At 40.4% G+C, this 23481-nt stretch overlaps 1 protein-coding gene across 1 annotated transcript in view; it reads left to right on the forward strand.

Annotated features, from left to right (window-relative positions):
• CNOT1 (CCR4-NOT transcription complex, subunit 1) overlaps positions 1-23481 on the forward strand; it is a 53426-nt gene that overhangs the window by 17152 nt on the left and 12793 nt on the right. Inside the window, 20 exon segments of the mRNA XM_009709918.1 lie at positions 4423-4573; positions 5913-6114; positions 6537-6683; positions 7826-7950; positions 8804-9090; positions 10424-10502; positions 11761-11991; positions 13313-13453; positions 14281-14460; positions 15538-15654; positions 16052-16097; positions 16100-16152; positions 16733-16810; positions 17132-17309; positions 17809-17939; positions 18506-18802; positions 21078-21218; positions 21323-21427; positions 22039-22158; positions 22725-22916. Coding sequence (XP_009708220.1) covers positions 4423-4573; positions 5913-6114; positions 6537-6683; positions 7826-7950; positions 8804-9090; positions 10424-10502; positions 11761-11991; positions 13313-13453; positions 14281-14460; positions 15538-15654; positions 16052-16097; positions 16100-16152; positions 16733-16810; positions 17132-17309; positions 17809-17939; positions 18506-18802; positions 21078-21218; positions 21323-21427; positions 22039-22158; positions 22725-22916 — 3001 coding nt within the window.

The following is a 23481-nucleotide window of genomic DNA, read 5'->3' on the forward strand; positions in this document are numbered from 1 at the left end:
AAAGAGTGTTCTTGTCTTTATAATCAAACAGGTAAGGTGATGTTGGTCACTGGGAGATGGCTGGTTAATTAGATCCTGGGTTGTTAATGACTAGACAGAAGGCTGTAATTTGGACAAAAAAGCATACAGGCCGTAACTACAGAATGGGACAGTGTCTTGGAAAACAGTGACTGTATAAAGGCTTTTGTGATTGCAGTAAGCAAATAGCCTCTGTGCATAGCTACTACCCTAGCAGAAAGGGCTAATGCAATCCTTACGTGTAGGAGAAGAGCAAGTGGTGATTATAATGAAATTGAGACTGAAACTAGACATCTGTAACTTCTGTTGTCTTCATTTGAGACAGTCTCAAAGTAGTCAAAGGATGGAAAAGATCTAAGATCTTTTGCAGATCGGATTGTGTAGCTAAAGTCCAGAAGAAAGAAATGTGGGTCCTAGAGAGCTGTTTCATTTGCTAGAGGGAGAGAGAGACTACAGAGGGCTAATAGAAACTGAAATTGGACAAATCGGTTTTTAAATACTGTTCACATTTAGTAAAAATGACTGAATGTTGTAAAGTATTTGTGGTGTCACTTCTTAATGCTGTCAGATCAAGATGCAGCAATATTTCAGAAATAACTAGGCATAGCATAGTGTGACATATGAGCCAGAGAGACTGAAATCAGGAGATGGTGCTAGTTTTGGTGTCAAATTTTGATACCAAAAGAGGCTGTCATGTCCGAGTGTGTATTACCTGATCTAAGGCTTGTATTGTGTCCCTTGGCTTAGCCAGTGTTGTCTTGAAAGGTATAAGAAACATCTTTAAAGGTATTCAGGATGATTCATGGCTCTCGCATAGATGCTAGAAAATTAGTATCAACATAGAATTGTCACGATGGGTATTTGAACTGGAAGGGAATTTGAGGTACCTGCAAGATTTTAGGAGAAAGGATTCTCCCGATTTCTACTGGGACTTGTGCAATTAAACTTCAAAATGCTGTCAAAATACCATTTCAGAAACATAATGATCTAGCACACAGCTTGGACTGAAAAGATGGCTGTTACTGTTTCAACTCAAAGTGCATCTTCTGAGACTAGCTCACAAATTAACTTAGTAGCATTCAAAATAATGAATCTACCATGTCCAGCTTTTAGAGATTTAATAGTTAACTGTAGGCTTGACTTGCATCTAATGTCACTGTATTCTGAATCTTAATATGTTACCAAGTTTTATTTATTCAATTAATTCCAAAAGCCACTAGTTCTCTACTGGCACAATTCTCCCAGCTTTTGGTTTCTTTTTATAGCTACTTGTATTCCCTTTTATGCAAGAATGTGACCTACTTGCAGTCATTTTCCATTAGTTATTCTCTTTGAGCTTTAAAAAGAAAATGCTTGGGTTTTTTTCATGAAGCAATTGCTTTGATTAGCTTGGATTTCAGTCACAAATGGAAGCAAGCGTTGTGAAGACTAGAAGGTTAAAATCGCAGTAAATATTAACTACGTCTGGGAGAGTAGCTCTGCTTTGCTAGCTGAAGTCTGCCATCTCCTAAATCTATTGATTTAGGAGCCTGCTCTTTAATTAGGCTGTAGTTATTTCTTGTCCTGTTGTGTGTCCAGGGAGAGGCTTTTCTGAGGCACCAAGACCCTGCATGTTCTGAGCCTCTTTATTTTTGGTGCGGCTTGTTTATCACTAGTGAGCGCTGCAGTTGTGGCATCATATAGCAGTGAGGCTTCAAAAAGAAATAAGCGTTCCTTTTATTACTGAAGGTTTTTAAAATTAAGTCAGGGTGGCTGCAGGCGCCACAGGCTGACCAAGCATGTGATTTGGTAACAAATTGCTTCTGAGAAGTCGTCCTGTCGAGGAACTGCAGTGAGTTGAGAGGGGCAACCGTGAGTCTTCCATGCAGTCCTGTCCGGCGCAGTCCAAGTGTGTCAGTATGGGGACTGGGCATTCCTTCTCAGTCCCTGCCTCAGGAAGGGAAGAGACTTCTAGCTACCTGTGCCTAGGGGAATGAAAAGGCCTTTCTTTGCTTTGTAAAAATGGGTTAAAAATAAAAATGCAACGGATGTGAACTTGTTATTCCAGCAAGCTGGAGCTTCCCTTAAGCTGACAGTTTTGTTCCTCTAGACCTAGCTGACTGTGGTCTCTGGCTCTCCTCCTTACTTGTGTTTCAAAGTTCTCCTTCCTGCAGTTTTCCCCGGTTTTCTTCTGGCAATGGCACTAATTAGGTTAGATGCTTGAATATGTTTTTACTTAGAACTTGAAAATATGAACATTTTCTTTAAGATCTAGTTATCAAATCATGCCTACCTGCTTACTGCTTCACATCATTTGCTTAAACTGCAGGGGGTGGTTTTTTGTGAAAAACCTGCAGTTTTGTACTACCTAACAATAGGGTGATGCTTGCATCTTGATACAGCAGTGTGTCTTTTGACATGATAAAATCAACCTTCAGTCTGTCTAGGTGGCAGGATATAGTTAATGGTTCACCCCTAAGCACAAATGACCTAACTGGTCACCATAAGTATCAAACTCTAGGATTGTAAACCTGTCTTAGTCTTCATTGTGGGCTGCCATATTATATATCTACAGCAGGTTGGAATTCGTTTTACTAAAGCGTGTTATAGTATTTAAGCATAAAGACTGCAAATTTATCTGCTACAAAAATAAAAGGGGAGGGCAAAAGATTGAGGGTGGTAACCATGTGTGAGCTCAGCTCTTCAGTCCCCTGTCGCATTCCTTGGTTAGCTGGAGTGCTGTGTGATCTTGGAATGCCTCCTGCATCGGAAAAAAACCTACTGCCTGTTAATTGATCATACATACATTTAAACGTTGAGATTTCTGAGGCTGTGGCATGGACGTGTAGGCAGATACATATTGTACCTTCAGAGCCTACCATGTGCCATGCTCAGAGCTCTCTTTTCAGGTCTGGTTGCAGTTTCTCAAAACAGAAATCCCTTTGGGTGGTTGTTTTTTGAAGGCGGGTTTCTGTTTGCTTTTTGATACACAAACCCCAAGCCCCTTGCTTTTAAAGTCTTTGATGCTGGGCTCTGGTGAGAAGATGTTAAAGCATGTAAAGGAACTGACTTGTGAAACAGTTGATAAAATATTTGTTGCCCTATATGGAAACCTTCTCACCCATGGTATCTCCTCAGATTTCCCTGTCTGTCTTGGGCAAGCTTTTACCCACACTACATAGTGGATCGCTGGCTTTGGAGAACAACTGGAAGCCCTTAATACTGTGTAGCCTGTGATGGGATACTTGCCAAAGCTGAAGGCTGATCTGCACTTTGTTTTCCTGCCTTAATCATCACAATGATTCCTCTATCTTTCTTTTTCCCCTCGTCCCAACAGCTGCACAGTAAAAATTTGTGAAAATTGAGTTAAAATGAGGAATCTCCAGACAAGGTTAACAAAGCTGCATTGGTATAGTTTCACCATTACGGGAAAGAATCTGCTGCTTTAGCTGTCCTCATCAAAAAGATAGAACTAAAGTTCAGGAAAGCCATAAATAATTGGCTGTATTTTCCAAAAGGAAAATGTTAGTGTTGTGTTAGTGTGTTTGTGGTTAGGTATGTGAGCAGCAGAGCTGGCTTTCTTTCCAGTTTGGGAAGCTGGCAGTTAGACGTGGCATACTTTGTAAAGACGTACTGACTGCTCTTCATTGTGCAATGACTTCATGCCTAAGCTTGAGTTTTCTGTTGGCTTTTGATTATAATTTCCTTTAATAGTTAGGCTTCCTATATCTGTTTTGGTTTAATGTTAGCTCATGAAGTATGTATTTCAGTTTATAGACAGGTGAATTTTAGTGAAGCAGGTGGTGGTATTTACATCTCGTCCTTTTTTGTCTTTGAGTAGCCTAAGCTTTAGTCGTGTTGTATCTCCTCTTTTGGGGAGACTTTGTGTATAATGAGATTCAGAATGGGAATAATCACGAACAGTGAAGTCTGGGGACAGGAAGGAGTCTTGAGGAGCAGATTTGAACAAGGGATCATAGCATCAGTTATTGTGTATTTTGATTCATGAGACTGGGCTGTATATAGCCCATAATGTGGACAACAGCAAACAAAGACTGTTGTAGATAGCCTGCTCTTCCAAAGACTGTTGGAGCCATGTAGGTACATTATCCCAGCTTTCTCCAAGTCAGTACTTGCTGGCGTAACTGTAAAGCAGTATTTGACCTATTGAAAATAAATGAATATTCTATTGGAGATTAATTTTTAGAACTACAGTTTAAATTTTTCCATTTAAATATAGCCATTTCTCTTGGGACACGCTCTAATGCAAATTTTGCAAATAACAGCATGTAACTTCTCCTGGGGTTGTTTTGCAACTTCTATTTCTGAAATGTGGCCCCAATTTCTGTAGGAAAACCAAGTAGGTTTTAGGGGCCTCAGTTTCACAAATGTTGTAATGCTCACTATCCTACTTCTCTGTTCTAGGAGTGTTTCTCAGGAGCTGTCAGAGACTATCCTCACCATGGTCGCTAACTGCAGTAACGTCATGAACAAGGCTAGACAGCCACCACCCGGAGTCATGCCTAAAGGACGCCCGCCCAGTGCTAGCAGCTTGGATGCCATCTCTCCTGTACAGGTAGACGAATAACATGCTGCATTGTTAGAAGGTGATGTTGATTTAGCATTATTTCTGCTGTGCTATTTGAGCTCTTCCAGCAGGACTAAGTAAAACATCATCTGGCTCCCTTAGTTTTATGCTTGCACGTCTAGATGACTTACTTGTAACTACAAAATAATGCCTGAGGATTGTAGTTCAGAACTGTCTTTCACTTCGCAAATGTCTGTAAGAAGTAACTGAAGTATAGCAGGATGGGAGCACTGAAGAGGGATAGAGATTTGGTTTATTTAAAGTGTTAAAATTTACTAAGACTTTTGAGAGTTAAGCACTACCTTTGAACCTGATGTGTCTTGTGTGTAGCTTCACGGGCCAGGCAACAGTGCTAGAGCGTAAGGACTTGTTATAACTGGGGCTCTTCAGCTCTCAACTGAACTGCTCTTTTAAAAACAAGATACATTTAAGTTACTCCCTGCCACTCATCATCCCTTCCTCCTCTGGGAGCAACACATTACAGACAGGTTTTGCTTCTAGCAATTATATTCAATGGCAGATTTTAAAGTGGTGACAAGTTTTTGACATGAAATAGTGGCAGTTCAGCATTTAAGAATGAAGCATCAGTAGATTACGTAAACTACATACAGAGAGCAGTTTCCTTGTAAATTGTTGCTTTATTGAGGTTGCTCATCAGATGTACCAAATAATCTTGGCAACCTACTGCAAATAACTGATGTGAACAAATAGAGTAGCAGATGTTAGTCTGTAGTCGTGCTGTCTTTTGGGTAGCTAACACAGTTTTCTGCTGTTCCTGGTCAGGAGCTCTTAACTTATTGCTTTGTCAGCTGGTATTGTGTCTTCCCTCCTACTCATCACCCAGGTCTTAATGCTTTTTATGGAAGACTGCATTCAGGTATTTAGCTGTGAAAAGTGGGCATAATAGGATCCTTCAGACAGGCAAAAATACTCTGTAAGCTTGATATGAAGTAGCCTTTGTTAAGTCTTGGGGTGAGGCCTGAGGGTGCAAACTGCAAAGCATAAACTACTCTAGTATAAAAATCTATGTGCTGCTTCTTATAAGCACTTACTGTTGTGTTACACTAAACTAGAGACTATGGAATAATTAGCCTTTCTGTAAAACCTTTGATAGGGTTGGGATTGTAGAAGAAAAAGTGAAATCGCGTTCTGTAGACAAAATAATCTTTTGGGATGATCTGGATGACTTCAGAATTTAAAGTAACCATGCAGAAAAGCTCTTCTCGGGAATGTTTTGATACGTAGCTGTCTTTATACAAAACCTGCCAAAAATCGGCTTGATTGCGATTTATGAATGTCTTTGTATAATCTTCCTTTCTTCATTCAGATCGACTCGCTTGCAGGCATGGCGTCTCTTAGTTTAGGTGGCTCAGCTGCTCCTCATACCCAGAGCATGCAAGGCTTCCCTCCAAACTTGGGCTCTGCGTTCAGTACTCCTCAGTCACCAGCAAAAGCGTTCCCCCCTCTTTCCACCCAAAACCAGACAACAGGTTTCAGTGGCATCGGAGGACTCTCTTCACAGCTTCCAGGTACTGCTATCTGGGGGCAGTGGTTTGTATTTTTGACATGTCGGAGTTAAGGCACTGTTCTTGCCGTGGTTGGAAACATTGAACAAACAGCTGTGTCATGCGGGAGGGAATTATGCAGTCCTCACTCCTAGGTCACTGTTGAAACAGCACTTCAGAATGTTGCACCTGCAATAGGTAAAAAGTTTGAGTCAAGAGGGTGAGCGTTGTGACAGATTTTAGCAGTGTTAATTTAGGTTGGGACAGAGATGAAGAATTGCTTGGGATAAAACTGCTTGATATTAGACAGTTATAAGGCTATATAGCTCTGAGTTCTTGGAAATGACAAATGCTGGGAGTGGTAAGTGCATACTGTGAAGGGTGCAACCGAGGGGACCGGTTGTTTGCTTTTCAGTAGGTGGGCTTACTACAGGTTTGCTTTTCAGTAGGTGGTCTTACTACGGGTAGCCTGACTGGCATAGGAACCGGAGCCCTGGGCCTTCCTGCAGTGAACAGTGACCCATTCGTGCAAAGGAAGCTGAGCACATCTGGACTGAACCAGCCTACATTCCAGCAGAGTAAGATGAAACCTTGTAAGTGGTAGTGTTGTCTGTGGCTGTGAAGTGTGACTGTGGTCTGCAGTTCATCTGCATTTCCTTCAGGGGAGGCTTGGATCTGTAGGTGGTAAATGTTAGAAATGTGGCTCTTGTTTTATGTCATCAGTCTGAAAAGGGTGCTTCTAAACTTTTGTACTAAGAGCTTGCCAAGTGGCCTTGGGGAGGGGGATTTAAAAAAAAAAAAGTTGGCATAAAAATATAACATATTATGGATTTGCATGAACGGTGTGTTTGTGTCCCTTTTTTTGTCGTGCTGTGTTTTGAACAAAAGTGTTGTCCTGCTCTTTACAGAGAACTGCATGCATCTGGTAAGAGGGTGTTTTTTGTTTTGTTTGTAACAAGGTTAAACAAAGCTACCTGGGTACGGTCCTGTTGCAGCAGAGAACTTGACAGGTGAAGCAGTGAACTAGACTGCAACACTGGATACAAATAAGACTAACAAAAGTTGGCGGGAAGGTGGTTTTTGGACAGAATAATTTAGTTCCTAACACTGAGCCGCTATCCTTAACTCATTTATGCCTCTCAAGTATGCTCACAATGAAATGTTTAAGCGATCAAATGTTGCCTTTAGGAAGCGTAGCCATATGCTAAACCTTCTGCATTACTGTTATTACATATGTCTCCTTTGATAGCTCCTCCGTAAAAGCAAAGTTACTGATCTCTACAGATGTACAGTGGAGGCGGCTGTAGTGACCATTGGTTTATATTTTTGGGGCTTGAACATTCAGTGTAAACTTGCTCGAAGTGCACTGGCTGGCCTGAAAGTTTGTGTGAAAGTTTGTCTGCATGGTAGTGTTGTGTAGCATGCTTTATTCTAGTCTGGCTTGCATTCATTTAGTTTAGGTGTCAGTTGAGGTTTGCTTGGGATGCAGTGGGTTCTAGGAATACAACAGTAGGAAGTGAAGTCTATCTTGGGATTCAGTTCTTTTTGCATAAATATAACATTGAAAACAGATATTTAAATAACAATTCCTGTCTACTGGAAAGGTTAAATATCCTGCTTTTCAGGAGAACTAGCAGATTCTGTATAGATTGGTGGAAGAGTTGAAAAGGACTAGATGAAACCCTGACTGCCTGAAGTTGTTCTGAGCATGATACCTATTCCCTTTTTTTAACAGCTGACTTATCTCAGGTGTGGCCAGAGGCTAATCAGCACTTTAGCAAAGAAATAGATGATGAGGCAAACAGCTACTTTCAGCGTATTTACAACCATCCACCACATCCGACCATGTCTGTAGATGAGGTGAGTTCCCTTCTGTAGCAGTTGCATCACCTGTCCAGAGACTTGCTATAAAGTTGATAGTAATTATTCCTTCATGTATTAGTTTTAGTGGAAAATAATAAAGGGCTAGTGGTAGATGCTTGCAGCATTGCTTTTTTTTGCTTGGTTAGAATTTTATATTTGTAAGACAGCATGCTTTCCCAATAAACTAGCAGTTGATCATTACATTCAGCTTTGACTTCTGTGGACTGAAGACTTCAGGTGTCTAATTAACACTTCTAAAACGATGCAAAGTGGGAAGGGTTCAATGTGGAGTGGAAGCTTGTGTGTTCAAAAAAGTGTGCCTTTAAACAGTCTGTATTAATGCTACTTACCTTGAATATGTGTGTTTTTAAAGTATCTAAAAATGACTACAACATCCAAATATATAAAGGTGTCCTAAGTTCTATCATCTGAGCTTTGATAATTATTTTGGTTAGTCTCTATGAGAGTAATTATCAGTCTGATGTACTTGTCTTTGAAGTACTTCAAATTTACTTTAATGTATTTGTGTGGTTATAAATTATGGAAGACACTGAACATTAATTTTCATTTTTCGAATTTTGAAGCAATGGAGTAGGCGGTCACAAAAAAGTTTTACATAAAAGACAGTTGCTTAAAAGAAAGGAGAGAAGACTGAAGTCTGAAGAGGAGGCTTGTTGTAGCGATATAGTGTCTGCTGACTAAAATGATGTTTTCTTGAAGCAGTTATTTTGCAGTCTAGCTTGTGGTAGTGCAATTTACCTTAGTGGTTGCAAGCCCTCTTGAAACCTGAAGATATGGAAGGGCTGAAATAAAGCAAATCTGTTGGTAACAATTTCCAATTTCTTTGCAGGTCTTGGAAATGCTGCAGAGGTTTAAGGACTCCAACATTAAACGGGAACGAGAAGTGTTTAACTGTATGCTTAGGAACTTGTTTGAGGAGTACCGTTTCTTTCCTCAGTACCCAGATAAAGAGCTGCACATAACAGCCTGCCTCTTTGGTGGGATAATAGAGAAAGGACTGGTTACTTATATGGCATTGGGCCTGGCCCTGCGCTATGTTCTTGAAGCCTTACGAAAGCCTTTTGCATCCAAAATGTACTATTTTGGTATTGCTGCACTAGATAGATTTAAAAATAGGTGAGTATGGGTTTTGGTAATACTTGTAACAGTGCATGCAATGTCTTGTTAACCTCGAACCTGCTCTGATTATATAGTACAAGATTGCTTGTATGTGTTAGAAATTGACACATCTCAACTTCAGGATTACTTTAAAGATATGCTGAGCTGAAACAAAATGCGCTAATGTGCTAGTTAAAGGGTGACATTTTTTAAAAACAATGTTCAATGCAGCACCTGTATAAATGTGGGACAAACTGAGATGCTGAAACTACTTAGTGGACTTAGTTTATACAAGTAATTCAGTGAAGTGTTGAGTTAGATGGTGTTGACAGCTTGTTAGAAATGGGGTGAATGTAATTACTCTTTACAGGTGCGTGCTAATGGAGTGCTATTTGCAGTAGTATTACTGAAAAACTGGCTGGGAACGAACCTCTAGGACTTTGGTTTTACACAGAAATGTCAAGTATGGCAAAATATCTCAAGAAAAGCTTTCTCAAAGCTTTTAATGGATCACAGACAGAGGAAACTCTCAAGGCAGGCTACCATAGTAGTCAGGATTGTACACCCATGGGGAAAAAAATCTCCATTCTGGAAAAAGATACTTGAAGTATTAGAAAGCTTCCTGGAATTATTTAATGACTAGAAACGTGTGGACTTAGAAGTGTGGACTTACAAGCAGGGAGCATGTTTATCTTCTGTCCTTATTCTCCTTTTGTAGCTCATCTGCCCTGCAGTATTTCATCTGTAATAAAAGCTGTTGCTTGCAGCGTTCATGGTTGGATATTGTGTTGTGGAGTTAGCTGAACAGAATGAATAAAGACACTTAAAGCTGATATAGTTGAGGCTTAGCCACCATCTTACTACTCTTGAGAACCATTTTAAGCGGGACCTAAAGATTTTACTCTCAATGATTAGTGACAGCATCTAGCATTCTTAAGTAGAAATATAATAATTGGTGTGGATAGATGAAGCTTCTGTCTTGGGTGTTAGGGACACTCTGGTTTGCTGTTAAAATGCACTGAGCCAGACTACAAATTACTTATCCAGTAATCTTATTGCAAACATTGAATATAAACGTAATTGTATGCTTAGTCAGAAGTATAGAGATGGAGGATAAGAGGACTTGCTGTGAATAAACTTTGTGTTTTGCTGTTAAATGAAGTCATTTCAAATGGGTTTTGCAACAAAAAGTACTTGGTAGAAAATGCTTTGTTTATAGCACAGCTGCTGTTAAGCAGTCCAGAAGTAATTCTGTGGTGCGGTATGGGAATGACATACCAGTGTTATATTTGTCTGTAATACTGTTTTTGATCTGGGCTTATGTTTGTCTAATGCGGATTTTGTCTGGCAGATTGAAGGACTATCCCCAGTATTGTCAGCACTTGGCTTCTATTAGTCACTTTATACAGTTCCCGCATCATTTACAGGAGGTGAGTGTGTTTGTATTAGCACACTAGCTTTCTACGATTTTAAATTTTTTTGAGCAAATTCCTGCTTTCCTTTGGAAAAATAATCTCACCTGTCACAATTTTAGACAGTGTACATCCACAGAATCAAATGCCTTTTCTTAAAGGTTTTGCTGTGGGATAAGGTGGGCAGGTGAAGGTGTTTATCTGGTATTTCTTCTTTTTCCATAAATCTGTTTGGGTTGCTTGTGTTGAAATAGCTGCCTGAATATAACTGCATGATCAACCAGTGCACGTGGCTGTGCACAATGGTTTTAAAGTGCTTCAGTGGATTCATACTCCTGTCCCTTAAGGATTTGGAGTTTTCCTCTAAAACAGAGGGCATTCATCTGGGTTTATACAGTTTCATACTCAGACTTGCTAAAATAATCCAGATAAAGGTGAGAAAAATTTCATTACTGAAGGTCTGATCAGAGTGATGGGAACACCCTGTAGTCCAAAGCAGTGTTAATCCTACAGTGTCTGCCTCGAAGGTGCTTTCATTGTTAGAAATACAGAAAAGCTAATGCCAGTGGCAGACCTTGAGAGCATAATCTAAATAAGGAAAAATGCTCAACTCTAAGGGAGAGAGGCTGTCTGCCCAAAGCTTTGTGAAGTCCAATAGCAGTCTCGGTTTCACTAACAGGTTTCAGACTGTATCCCTTAAATGCCAAAGTGTTGTCTGATGTTACCAATTTCTGGGTGAGTGTATTAACAGTGGGGAAGAAACTTATTTGCTCCTGTGGAGCTACTGTAGAGGATGTAAAATCGTAAAGTTGGCTGTTTCAGAACTGTGGTTTTGCTTATGAATTGTGAGCTACAGACTTTACTGTTTCTGTGCAGCTGTAGGAGTCCTTGGGGAAGTTGTCTTACCTACTTTGTAGCCAGTTTCTTGATACTCACACATTTCTCTTAAGCTCCTTCCCCTCTTTTGCTCTGCAGGGATGGGGTTTTTTGGGTAGTGCTTTGTAAAATTTTAAGGATGTCGAGTCTTTTTGCTTGTCATCAACCTATTGAGGTCAGAGGTAGAGCTTGAGGCTCCTCTCCAGTAGGAAAGAAAGTAAATAGTGACAAGATGAGCTTTATAAGGGTATACAGTTGTGGTTTACAGATTCCCTGAACAGCGTTAGTGTCAATATTTTAAAGATTGTTGAAAAACCTTTATACTGCTTATGCTAAAACTCGGCCTGTATTTCTGTTGCTCCATGTGAACTTTTGTATGTGCTTGTTTACCCTATTTTAGTACATAGAATATGGACAGCAGTCCAGAGATCCTCCTGTGAAGATGCAGGGTTCAATCACCACCCCTGGAAGTATTGCACTTGCCCAGGCTCAGGCCCAGGCCCAAGTTCCAGCAAAAGCTCCTCTTGCTGGCCAAGTCAGCACTATAGTAACCACCTCAACCACCACCACTGTTGCAAAAACCATTACAATCACCCGACCAACTGGAGTCAGCTTCAAGAAAGATGTGCCGGTAAGCATTCTGTCACTCCAGTGTCCTTACTAGAGAAGCAAAGGAGTTAAGTTCCTGATCTGTGTCGAGTACATGGAGACAAAATCTGTTTTAATTTCTATACTATAGGCTTTCAAACTGTGATCCATATTTTATGTCTGAAGAATGTAACCTTTTCAAATTAGTAACATTTTTGTAGAGAAGGCATTTTTCATTATCAAACTATAGAATTACCATGGTGTCAAGTAGAAATGTGTTTATTGAGGATTTAACTATAAAGACAATTACAGAACAATTGTTTCTGTTCATGACTTGCAGTAGGGCTCTTGAAATAGTTGGCAGCTGCTGTTCTGTTGGGGCTTCAGAACATTTCCTGCACACTAAATCACACTTGACCCAGCAGTTCTAACTGCATGAGGTTTTTCAGATTTTTAGTCACTTAAATCTCTGAACTGCTAGTCAGAGTTATTACAGGGTTAGCAGATTGATGGTATTGGCTATTCCACACAAAGTGTTGGGGCAGACTTGGTCCCATGTCTATGCTGAGGATGCGTAGAACTGTTACTGTATGATAGCTGATGCACTGTGAAGTCAAGCTTGTCTTCCTTCCTTGTACTGTCTTTGTATAGTTCTCTTAAAAGAAGCTCCTTAAAATTAGAGGAGGTAAAAGCCGAAGGTAGCTGAAAGTGTTGTGAAGGAGCTATGGGGGACAGTTCATAGTGTCGCTGTTAGTGTCTTTCACACCTGGTTATGTCACGTAGATGTTATTTTGAGGTGTTTATATTTTCCAATTTTACACTCAAGACATGATTGATATTTAAAACTGTATCTCCTTTCCCCTTAATTACAATGTACCAGGTGCTAAAGCCCTTGGGTTCAGACCTGCAGCTGTAGGGACAGGGGTCACATTCTCTTGACTAACAGTTGGCATGCTTTCTCAGAGATGAACCTCTGGGATTTCTCTTTCTGAAATCAGCACTGAAGTGCTCCTGGAGACTCACTACTGTACTAAGTACTGCTCACTATTGTACTCTTTTTCTCCAGGCTAACAGTGTATGCAGGCTGTTAGCCTAATGGGTGCCATTGTAGTGGCACCTATTATATATGAATGTAAATGCTAGAGGGTTTTTTGTACAGCAGCATTCTTCTGCTAAATATTGATCATTGTTTGTAGAATAAAAATTCACATGGCTGCATTAGAGTGCTGCTGAAAATTAATCTGAGACAGTAGATGTCACCTGATAAAGCTCAATTCTTTTTTTGCTTGACAGAACAGAGCAAAAGTTTCTTTTGATGTCGCCTCTAGGTATTGTCTATTCTTAACTCCTTGTTCTCCCTCCAGCCTTCCATTAATACTACCAACATTGATACGCTGTTAGTAGCAACAGATCAAACTGAGAGAATTGTGGAACCTCCAGAGAATGTCCAGGAAAAAATTGCTTTCATCTTCAATAATCTGTCTCAGTCAAATATGACACAGAAGGCAAGTATGCAAGAACACTAATAAAATTAATTTTTTATGTATTTCTGGAAATCCATTCTAAGGTGGTAGGTGATGATGTTTCTACAAAAATTCCAACTTGCAAAAAATTAGGAGGGAGCATGCTAAAGAAAAAGTAGTTTCCAACACTTTCTACTTGAACCTCTTTGGAGATATAATTTTTCAGGGAAAGGAGATGGGTAAAAGATAGTTGTTCTTAATCTTGCTTTCACCTACAAGTTTCCTTGTTTCTATATAGCCGGATCCTTTGTATTAAAGTATTATGTGTCAGTAATGCTTTGTTTTCAGGAAAGCACTGCTAGTAGGTGCCTGGAATAATTGCTGGATAGGCCTTTGTTTTTGTCGTTTGAAAGAACTGAAAAAGTACTAAACGCAAGTTTCTGAAAAACATTAATACAAGTTTGAAGAAACATTCACATTGTAAATGGGCTGGGTGCCATTTAATATTGCAAGGTTAAGCTGATGGGCTCTTGTATTTCAAGCTGAACTTCAGGGAAGTTTTTTCTGAACTCACAGAAATCGGCAGTACTGCTGCCACCTGTGCTATCCGTCTTGTGGACAGATGGCTTTAATGTAAGATGCCAACATTTATTTTCAGTTATCTACTAAAAAGCTGAGAAGTGAGCGAGAGGTAAACTATTATACCTTGTTGATTTTATGATTAAGTCCTTACTGGTTGACCAGATTGCGAAGCTGACTGACTGCAACTGACTGACCATGACTCTCTGTTGGTCAGAGCTGACCCCAGAAGTTTTTAGTCATCTTCTCTTACCTTCTGTGGCATGCTTTTTTCTTTGGTATGGAGACAGGTTGAAGAATTGAAGGAAACAGTGAAAGAAGAGTTCATGCCTTGGGTATCACAGTATCTTGTGATGAAGAGAGTCAGTATCGAGCCTAATTTTCACAGTTTATATTCAAACTTCCTTGACACACTTAAGAATCCAGAGTTTAATAAAATGGTTCTGAATGAAACTTACAGAAATATCAAGGTGAGTAGTGCAACTTTTCTAATACTTCAGTAGATTTAAAGGTTTAGGAGTGTGCTATTCTCCTCATGCTGTTTGCATGGAATATGGAATATCATTCAAATATGGAATATCATTCAAAAATCTACTTGCTAGCTACAATTAAACTAAGAAGTTACCTTTATGAATACTAAGGTTCTTCTATTTTCAGTCAGGAACATACCAAAGACTTAATTCAAATTGTCTAAAGAGAGGACAAATCTGCATTTGAACTCGTTTATGTAGGTGGACTCTAAATTTGTATGAGGCTTGCAAATTATAACCTAGGGGAAAATTGCTTACGATCTAGTTTTGTGTGGGGAAGGCATAAACGTGAGAAAACCACACTCCGCTGTTTTGTCAGAGAATAAAGGGGAACGTTTAGAAAGTGGGAATGTAACAACCAAAATTTACTAGAGGGCTAAGATAATATGAAGGGGGGGAAGTGGGAGAAGCAGTTACTTAGAAGAGATGAGCGGATGAAACAAGTTGGTCAAGCAAGCACTATTTTTAAACCTATTGGTGGAATTTCCTGACCACCATGGGTTACGCTGTAGTGCAAAAGAATCTCCTGGCTCTTCAGAGCATAGCTGACCTTGCTCTGTTCAGCTGAGGCTCTTCTAAAGCTAAGGAACAGAACTAACAGTGGAATACTTGTGACATGATTTAAGCTTTGAAATGAGAATTAAATGGTTTCCCAAGAAGTGCAAACTGTAGCCTTCAGGTCTGTGATGAAGCATTAAGAGGAAGCATTGACTTCACAAGCTCTACTTTACTAAGTGAGTAGTCGTAACAATCTTGACAGAGTAAATGGTAAGGTTTGGAAAAGTGTAATCCTCATTTTTTGATCCTCTTTGAAAGAAAGGAATTTTGAAATCGTTATGGGGCAACTTCATGGGGTGCTGCCTTGAAGTGAAGGCTGCTCTTGAATATCTCAGTAATGTGATGGAAGCTCAGGACTTAATGTTCTAAAACTTTACATCTTCAGTCAGATCAGCTGTTGGATTTGGTTTTGAGTCTGATTATCTTCCAGTTGTTGCTTGAGTTGCCTTTTTTTATTAGGTGCTACTGACATCAGATAAAGCTGCAGCCAACTTCTCAGACCGTTCCTTGTTAAAGAACCTTGGTCACTGGCTGGGAATGATTACGCTGGCTAAAAATAAGCCCATCTTGCATACGGTGAGCTTCTTTTTTTACAGAGTTGTTTGGCATGAATTGGTGTGCTGTTATGCAGTATTTGGGAAATTTTATCACCTTACTGGTGCCTCTTTGTGTGCTAAGTACAAAGTATGATTCCAGAGTTGGTCATTTAAGACTTCCAAATATTTTTTTATATCAGAAAAGTTAGTAGTTAAGTTGAAGCCAAAATAAATTAATTAATCCCATGTGAAAAAGTTTATCTGTACATCTTTGTTCAAAAAGTAACTGCTGTTTAGCCGTCTGTAAAATTCAAGGACTATCTTGACTCAACCTTGTCAATATGTCCTATAAGGAAATAGTGTGTAAGTGGAATTCTTGCAGTGTGCTTGCTTTCTCCACCCTCTTCCTCTTTTCAATTGTTGATGGTATTTTTCAGGATTTGGATGTGAAATCTCTACTACTGGAAGCATACGTTAAGGGACAGCATATGTAGTGCCATTTGTTGCCAAAGTCTTAGAATCCAGTGTCAGGAGTGTGGTAAGTGACTTTGTGCTGACAGAGTTATTGCTGAAGTGGCAAAATAAGTATTTCAGAAAGTAGTGAGCTTTTTTCACAAAGTGAAAACTGAATTTCATGGAGAGAAAAGGATGTAAGGGCTTAAAGCGAAGGGGTTCAATTTTGAGAGAAAGTACATGGCCCATGCGTTTTTGCAGTCTAAATAGGTGGTGGTAGCTGAGCTGTACTGTGGTATCCCTGAACAGAACTCTTGAGAAATGGAAGGATGCCATTGAAGAGGTTCTAGGATATATTTATTATTTGATTTTTTTTTTTTAGTTCCCCCGCCCTCCTTTGACCCTGATCAGTTTTTGTCAGTTCTGCTTGACATAGAACTGATCTCTCAGAAGGACCAACTCATTGTTTTTCCAGTTTAATGTTCAACTAGCTTTCTAATCTAGTTTCAGTCAAACAGAATACTAAATTCAACCCTAACTGCAGCTGTACAAACTTTTCCACAGCTGTGTACACACGTAGCTGTTCATGTTTCAAAAATTTCCAGTCATAAGTTATCCAGATGATTGAAGAAGTTTTTGTAATACTGCTCTGCTCTCTCTTGTAGGTCTTCAGGCCTCCAAACCCATGGACAATGGCCATTATGAATGTTTTAGCTGAGCTACATCAAGAACATGATCTAAAAGTAAACTTCTGTTTTTCTTTTCTATACCTACTGAGTGTGAGGTTTTCTTGACATACCAGTCAAGAAGGATATTGTGAAGGACCAAATTTCACTTCTTGCTTCTTTAGCATGGGGAGAATTGGGCATTGCGTAATTTGATAGAACTTGGATGAAACTCTTTTGCTGTGAGGTCAGCATGCAAGATACTTGTCTAATCCTCAGTCACTATTAAAGTCTCTTAAAAGGCATGGGGTTAGAACAGGAAGCTTGGGAGTCGAGTGGCCCAGTAAACATTTCGGGTGTTTTCCTTGTGGCATAACCTAAACTAGAATTGTTGTGCAGTTGAATCTGAAGTTTGAGATTGAGGTGCTCTGCAAGAACCTTGCACTAGACATCAATGAGCTGAAACCTGGAAGTCTCCTGAAAGATAAGGATCGTCTGAAAAATCTGGATGAGCAGCTGTCTGCTCCAAAGAAGGATGTGAAGCAGCCAGAAGAGCTACCGCCCATCACAACAACTAGTAAGTACATTTCATATAGAATCCAGAACCAGGCTATAGACATTCAAATAAGACAGGTTACGCTATTGCGAAGAAAAATGTGAAGCTGCACACGCTGAACATTGCTGAATGCTTGGGTGCACTTGGATAGTTTCGTAATAGAAGTAGATGTGCAGAGTTTGGAGATGGGAAGGGAATGGAAGCCATCCTGAGGCCTAGTTCTACGTGTGCTGTGGTAGCTACTCCTTGGAAGGGCGTGAAGCAGGATGATCTGTTGCCAAGACATCAGGGGCTAAACTGAGAAATGGCTATGTTAAAATGTGCTGAACCTAGTTTGGTACTAATCATTGGGAAAATGGAGAATAAAAATTACTTGGTAAGTTTAGGAGGCTTCAGGATCAAACTGCAAAACTTTTTTGTTTCTTCGTGGTTTGCTGGTTTACATGAGAGTTACATACTTCCATTTTAAGCATTTGCTTTTTCGCTAATGCTTCAATACAAACATTCTTATATTCTATAGCTGCTTCTACAACTCCAGCTACCAGCACCACGTGTACAGCCACAGTTCCTCCGCAGCCCCAGTACAGTTATCACGACATCAACGTCTATTCTTTAGGAGGGTTGGCTCCGCATATTACCTTAAATCCAACGGTAAGTTTTAGAGCTGATTTGGTTTGCTAAAAGAATTCTTACCTCCAGTGTGTCACAGATCTCAGCTGGTGGGAGCAGCATTTTGTAAGCTTAAGTTATTGGAGAGTCACTTCTCAGAAGTAATGGGGAAGGTGAGCGCTAACAAGTAATCGAATGGAGAACTCTAGGGGTGGTTAGTAGTTGCATTAGCAGTCTTAGATGGGCAAGTGATCTTTCACGGTGACGTTAGTATCCAGTTTATTTCTGGCAGCGAGTGTCAGTTGGGATAGTTGCTATCAGGACTTAAGCTTGAAAGGAGCTTCCTTGTTTGTTTTGACCAGTCAGCGACTTAAGAGCTAAGTTAGTCTTTGCATTGTGCTAAGCTGTGACTTTGGAAGAAAAATGGTCACGTGTTCCACTTTTGGAATTATCAAACCTTGTAATAGCTGCATGTGGAACATGGGAGTGCCGCACTGTAGACAAGCTATGACAGTAAACTTAAAAGTTAATCAGAAAATGTGAATGTCTAGAGTAGAAGGGATTCTATTTTACTTTATTCTCACTTAACTTTCCTAATCCTCCTCCAGATTCCACTGTTTCAAGCCCACCCGCAACTGAAGCAGTGTGTGCGGCAGGCGATAGAGCGAGCAGTGCAAGAGCTTGTCCATCCGGTGGTTGATCGATCCATTAAGATTGCCATGACTACTTGTGAGCAGATAGTCAGGAAGGACTTTGCACTGGATTCAGAAGAGTCACGAATGCGTGTGGCTGCGCACCATATGATGCGGAACCTGACTGCTGGGATGGCCATGATTACCTGCAGGGAACCTCTGCTTATGAGCATAGCTACCAACTTGAAAAACAGTTTTGCTACTGCACTGAGGGTAAGAGTTGCATCATCTGAAGTTTATTTCCAACTTACAGGACTGTAGACATCCGGCATTAGCAAATCGGTTTTCCACGCTGTATACTTGTTGATTAATGATGTGGCTTAACTAGCGTGGAGATTAATTTAGTGGACAAAAGCCTCATGACTCTTGTGGAATTACAGTGAAAAAAATGCTCATGTCGAACACTCTTAAGCCTGTAAGGTGGATCTTACTGTGTTGCACACAAACTTCCTGACTACCTTTTAATTTTGCCTCAGTGTTCTTTCCAGTTTGATCACATCACGGAAGCCTTGGTGTGCTTATCTTTCTGTGGGCTTCGAGGTAGAAAAGCTTCGAGTGGGGAGGACTGAGTTGATTCTGGGACTTTCTGGTGGCGTCTTGGATTGTTTCAGTATGCATGCTTCAGGCAGATTTTATTTACTTGTGCTGTTAGCAGATATGTAGTTAAGACTGCTCTGCACAGCTTGTGAATTCATTGGGCAATTTTCAGGTCTCTTAGTGAACAAAGTTTGAGCTGAAGTGGTAGCTTTCCCTTGACTAAACGGAACAGTTCACAAACTGCTGGCCCAAACAGCAGCTGCTACCCGGACTACTTGCTGTGCTTACCATCATTGTCAGCAACAGACACAAGAGCATAAGGATCTCTGAAAGATCAAGACATAGCTATCCTTTCAGGGATTAGAATAAAAGGTAAAGGACTGCCTACCTCTTGCTTAAGGACATGTCACTATTTCCCATCTGGTGGCGAGTGACAGTGCAAAGACCCTTTTGCAATGGGGTTGCTCTCTTGCATGGTAACTGGCTTGAAAGGGCAGGATTTAATGGTCTGAAGGGAGCAAAAAATGTTAGTAAGAATTGCATCTGCAGGTATGGGATGGATAGTCCATGGTGTAACTCCCAAGACCTCAAACACTGTTGACCCTTCATACACAGAACTTCAAGTAACTTGGTTGCTGAGATGATGAAGGGCAGGAAAAGCATACAAATGAATCTTGTTCCATCCATCTTAAACACAAGGATGGGAGTAAACAGTTTTAGTATTGCTTTGTTAACATGTAAGCTGAGCCAGTGACCATTGTTAGCACCTGTGCTAATAATGATTCAGAGTTTGGGTGTCAAGCTAGTAACTGTAAGAGAAAGCACTATTGTTCTCTAAGAGGAGCACAAACGCTCCTTTGGTATGCAGTCTTGCTGTGGTTCATCAGATACAACTACAGTTCAGATAGGAGGTAGTTGGAGAAATGCTGGTTATCTTCTGAGTGGTACGAGAAGGTAGAGATGTGACACTTGAGTTGTGGAGGCAGGGTGATTGCAGACCAGTGTTACAGCTCTGCATATCTACCAGGTATGATATGCCACTGAAGAATGTGCATAAGCAGAAGTAATTCAAGTTTTGTGGAAGACTTAGTGCTGTGTTTGCAAAATGTCATAAATGTTATGCAAATGTAACATAGTAGTCAAGTTTTTTTTTATCTATGAAGACATATGGCATTGATACACGGCCATTGTAATCCAAGGAGGTTTTTCTTAAGGGGTAATTATGGAAAACATTGTGTTGCAGAAAATGTGCTGTACAAGACATCTAAAAATTCACATCTGGCTTATTGTATGACGTGGGTTAACAAGTAAGGATCTCTTTTATTTGAGAAGTAGTGTAGTTCTCAGGAATTTAAAGAGGGGTAGATCTGAATGGACAAGGAAATCCAAGTAGATTGGACTGTTTGCCTTAATATGCGTATTCCATTTCCAGTGGGAGTTGCTGCTTTGTGCCCTGGAAAATAAGTCCATCTGTTCAGGGTTCTCTTAAAGCAGACTCCAAGAAGGAAAAAAGAAAATCTGTATCAGAAAGAGAACCCACTGTTCTGCATTGTTAGTGATGCACCTTTATATCTTCTGATTACAACCTAGCAAGTAGAAAAACTTTGATGCTCTAATGTGAGGCTTGCTTTTCCTGCATTAGCATCTGTTGTATGTGCATCAGTCTAAAGCTGGGCTTTATTTCTATGCCCTGGAGATAGGTTGGTGGAGAAGATGGAGAACCTCCTGCTGTTTTGTTCTTTGAAAGTCTTTACTGTCATCTTGCCTACATGTTTTATTCAAAGCTGTGCAAAATTAAATTTACTATGGTATATTCCATGCAAAGAGAGTGCATTCCTAAGAGCATTCATTTTTATTGCTGGTATTCTGTATAGGCAGTGGTGTAGATTTTGAGGCTAGTAAAATACAGGGAAAATTTACAGCCTTCACTGATTATTGTGGTTTTCAATAGGCAGCCTCCCCACAACAGAGGGACATGATGGAGCAGGCAGCTGCCCAGTTAGCTCAGGACAACTGTGAGCTAGCGTGTTGCTTTATCCAGAAGACAGCTGTGGAAAAGGCAGGCCCTGAGATGGACAAGAGGCTCGCAACTGTAAGTTGGGACTGCTGTCCTTTAAAAGTATTTTATGTGCTCATATACATCTGGACTCGGTGTCTAAAGTTCAGTGTCGTGTTTGGTTTTGTTTTTTTCCCCAGGAATTTGAGCTCAGAAAACATGCTAGACAAGAGGGTCGTCGGTACTGTGATCCTGTTGTGTTAACTTACCAGGCTGAGCGGATGCCAGAACAGATCAGGTTAAAGGTGAGGCTATTAACTGAGCTGTATTCTGATGCTGCTTTTCTCCCCATCCTGATAATGAAAAGTAGATGGCACAGCTTCAGCTGAACAATTTTGTATATTTTTAGTCATGTCTAACACTGCAACTGCTATTAGCTTGATTAGTAATGGAAACACGTGAATATGTTGTTCCAAAATGAGCGTTCATATCATTTTTCTCAATTCCTTGAGGACATTAAAAGTCCTGTCTCTTGTTCTGTGCTGTTCCTTCCACTGAAAGATGACTAGTCTGTTTTTGTTGTCTTGTCTCCTTTATATTTTCTTCCCATAAGTGACATACCATGTGCTCTCAGCAAAGCATTTCTGTTGTGCATCAGACACACATGAAGCCAGTATTCAGTTATTCCTGTTTCTGGGAATGTGAGTTGCAGTTGTAGAGCAAAATCCTCCTGTTAGGATGTGTGACAGGAAAGAGAGAGGATCTCAGTGCAGAGCAACTGAATCCTATTTCTTGGTGTCTAGGCCGCTCTGTTCAAGAATGTGACTGAGCAGCTACCTGTTACACAAACTGCACTCATTTCTTACTGCCACAGTGCTTAACAATGAGGCTAATGCCTGTTCTTTTCATTGCAAAGGTTGGAGGTGTGGACCCAAAACAGCTGGCTGTTTATGAAGAGTTTGCACGCAATGTCCCTGGCTTCTTGCCTACCAATGACTTAACTCAGCCCACAGGATTCTTGGCTCAGCCTATGAAGGTAGAGACTTCTAAATTAATCGGCTTGAGAGTACTGTAGCCCTTTTGGTGAATGTTGCATAACTTGTGTGTCCTTTATTAGAAGACTAGTAAAAATCAGACGTTTGTATTGCTTGGGAATAGTGGTTGAAAGATGCGTTAGTTTTAATGTCAAACTAATGGCAACATAAAACTTAAATCCAGTCTTAGGGGTTTGTAACGCAAATTGGGACAAGATCTGCAAGTTAGGATTACTACATATAGTTTTAGTAGCAGTGAAACATTTTATTCAAAGCTCAGTTTACTTTTGCAGGAAGATTATAGATGGCAAACATGGATTTTGAGATAATGAACATGTTTTTGTAAGCATACCAGGCCTTAAGGACTGCTAGAATTGTTTGCTAGTTATTTCCACAGCTTAATTTGCTCATATTTGTGTATTCAAAATGCCAGCATAACTAACCACAGTACTGTAGAGGTCTAAATTGTGGATGCTATAATTTCCAAAGCAGAAGAGCCAATCAGTATTTGAGTTTCACAAATACATTTCCTTGCAAAAATAACTCCTTCCCACTTTCTCTTAAGCAGCAAGCTTGGGCTACAGATGACGTAGCACAAATCTATGACAAATGTATGACAGAACTGGAGCAGCACCTGCAGTCTATTCCGCACACCTTGGCCATGAATCCTCAAGCTCAAGCATTGCGCAGCCTCTTGGAGGCTGTGGTAGTGGCTCGTAACTCCCGTGATGCTATTGCTGCACTTGGACTACTGCAGAAGGTGAGCGTTAACAACTCTTTTCCTGTACTCGTCTTGCTTGTGGATTGTCTTGCTGGTGAGTGTGTATCTTCCGTAATCCTGTGGAACTCTGAACAACTGCTGTCTTCGGAAATTCAGTAAATGAAATTTGAAGAGGGCCTTGGTGTTCACTTGGTGTGTTGTACATGTGGTGGCCAGGCTGCTGTGGAAAGAAGCAGGTACAGAATCCTAGGACTTAGGGGAGTTTTGTTCAGATATGGCAAGTAGAGAGGTGTTGCACTCCAGAGTAGCCTTTGATTTCAGGATGAGGTAATTAGCCTCTTTGATTTCAGAGGCTAAGATGATGTTTGAATTGCCCGTGTTGGTGAATAGTATTGAGCATAGTACTGGATTCATAGTGGCACACTTGAGGATTGTATTTTGCAGTAACTGATAAATTGATTATGCGTGGGTTGATCGTAGCCAATGGCCAAGCATCCATCCAGCTGCTTGCTCATTCCCCTCTCCTGCAGGATGGGGAGAAAATAGAGAGAAGGCAAGATGACTTGTTCATTCAGATTGTGACGGCTTCGTAGGGACAGCAAAA

Source organism: Cariama cristata, unplaced genomic scaffold, assembly GCF_000690535.1.
Source record: "Cariama cristata isolate BGI_N322 unplaced genomic scaffold, ASM69053v1 scaffold23250, whole genome shotgun sequence".
NCBI classification, from domain to species: domain Eukaryota; kingdom Metazoa; phylum Chordata; class Aves; order Cariamiformes; family Cariamidae; genus Cariama; species Cariama cristata.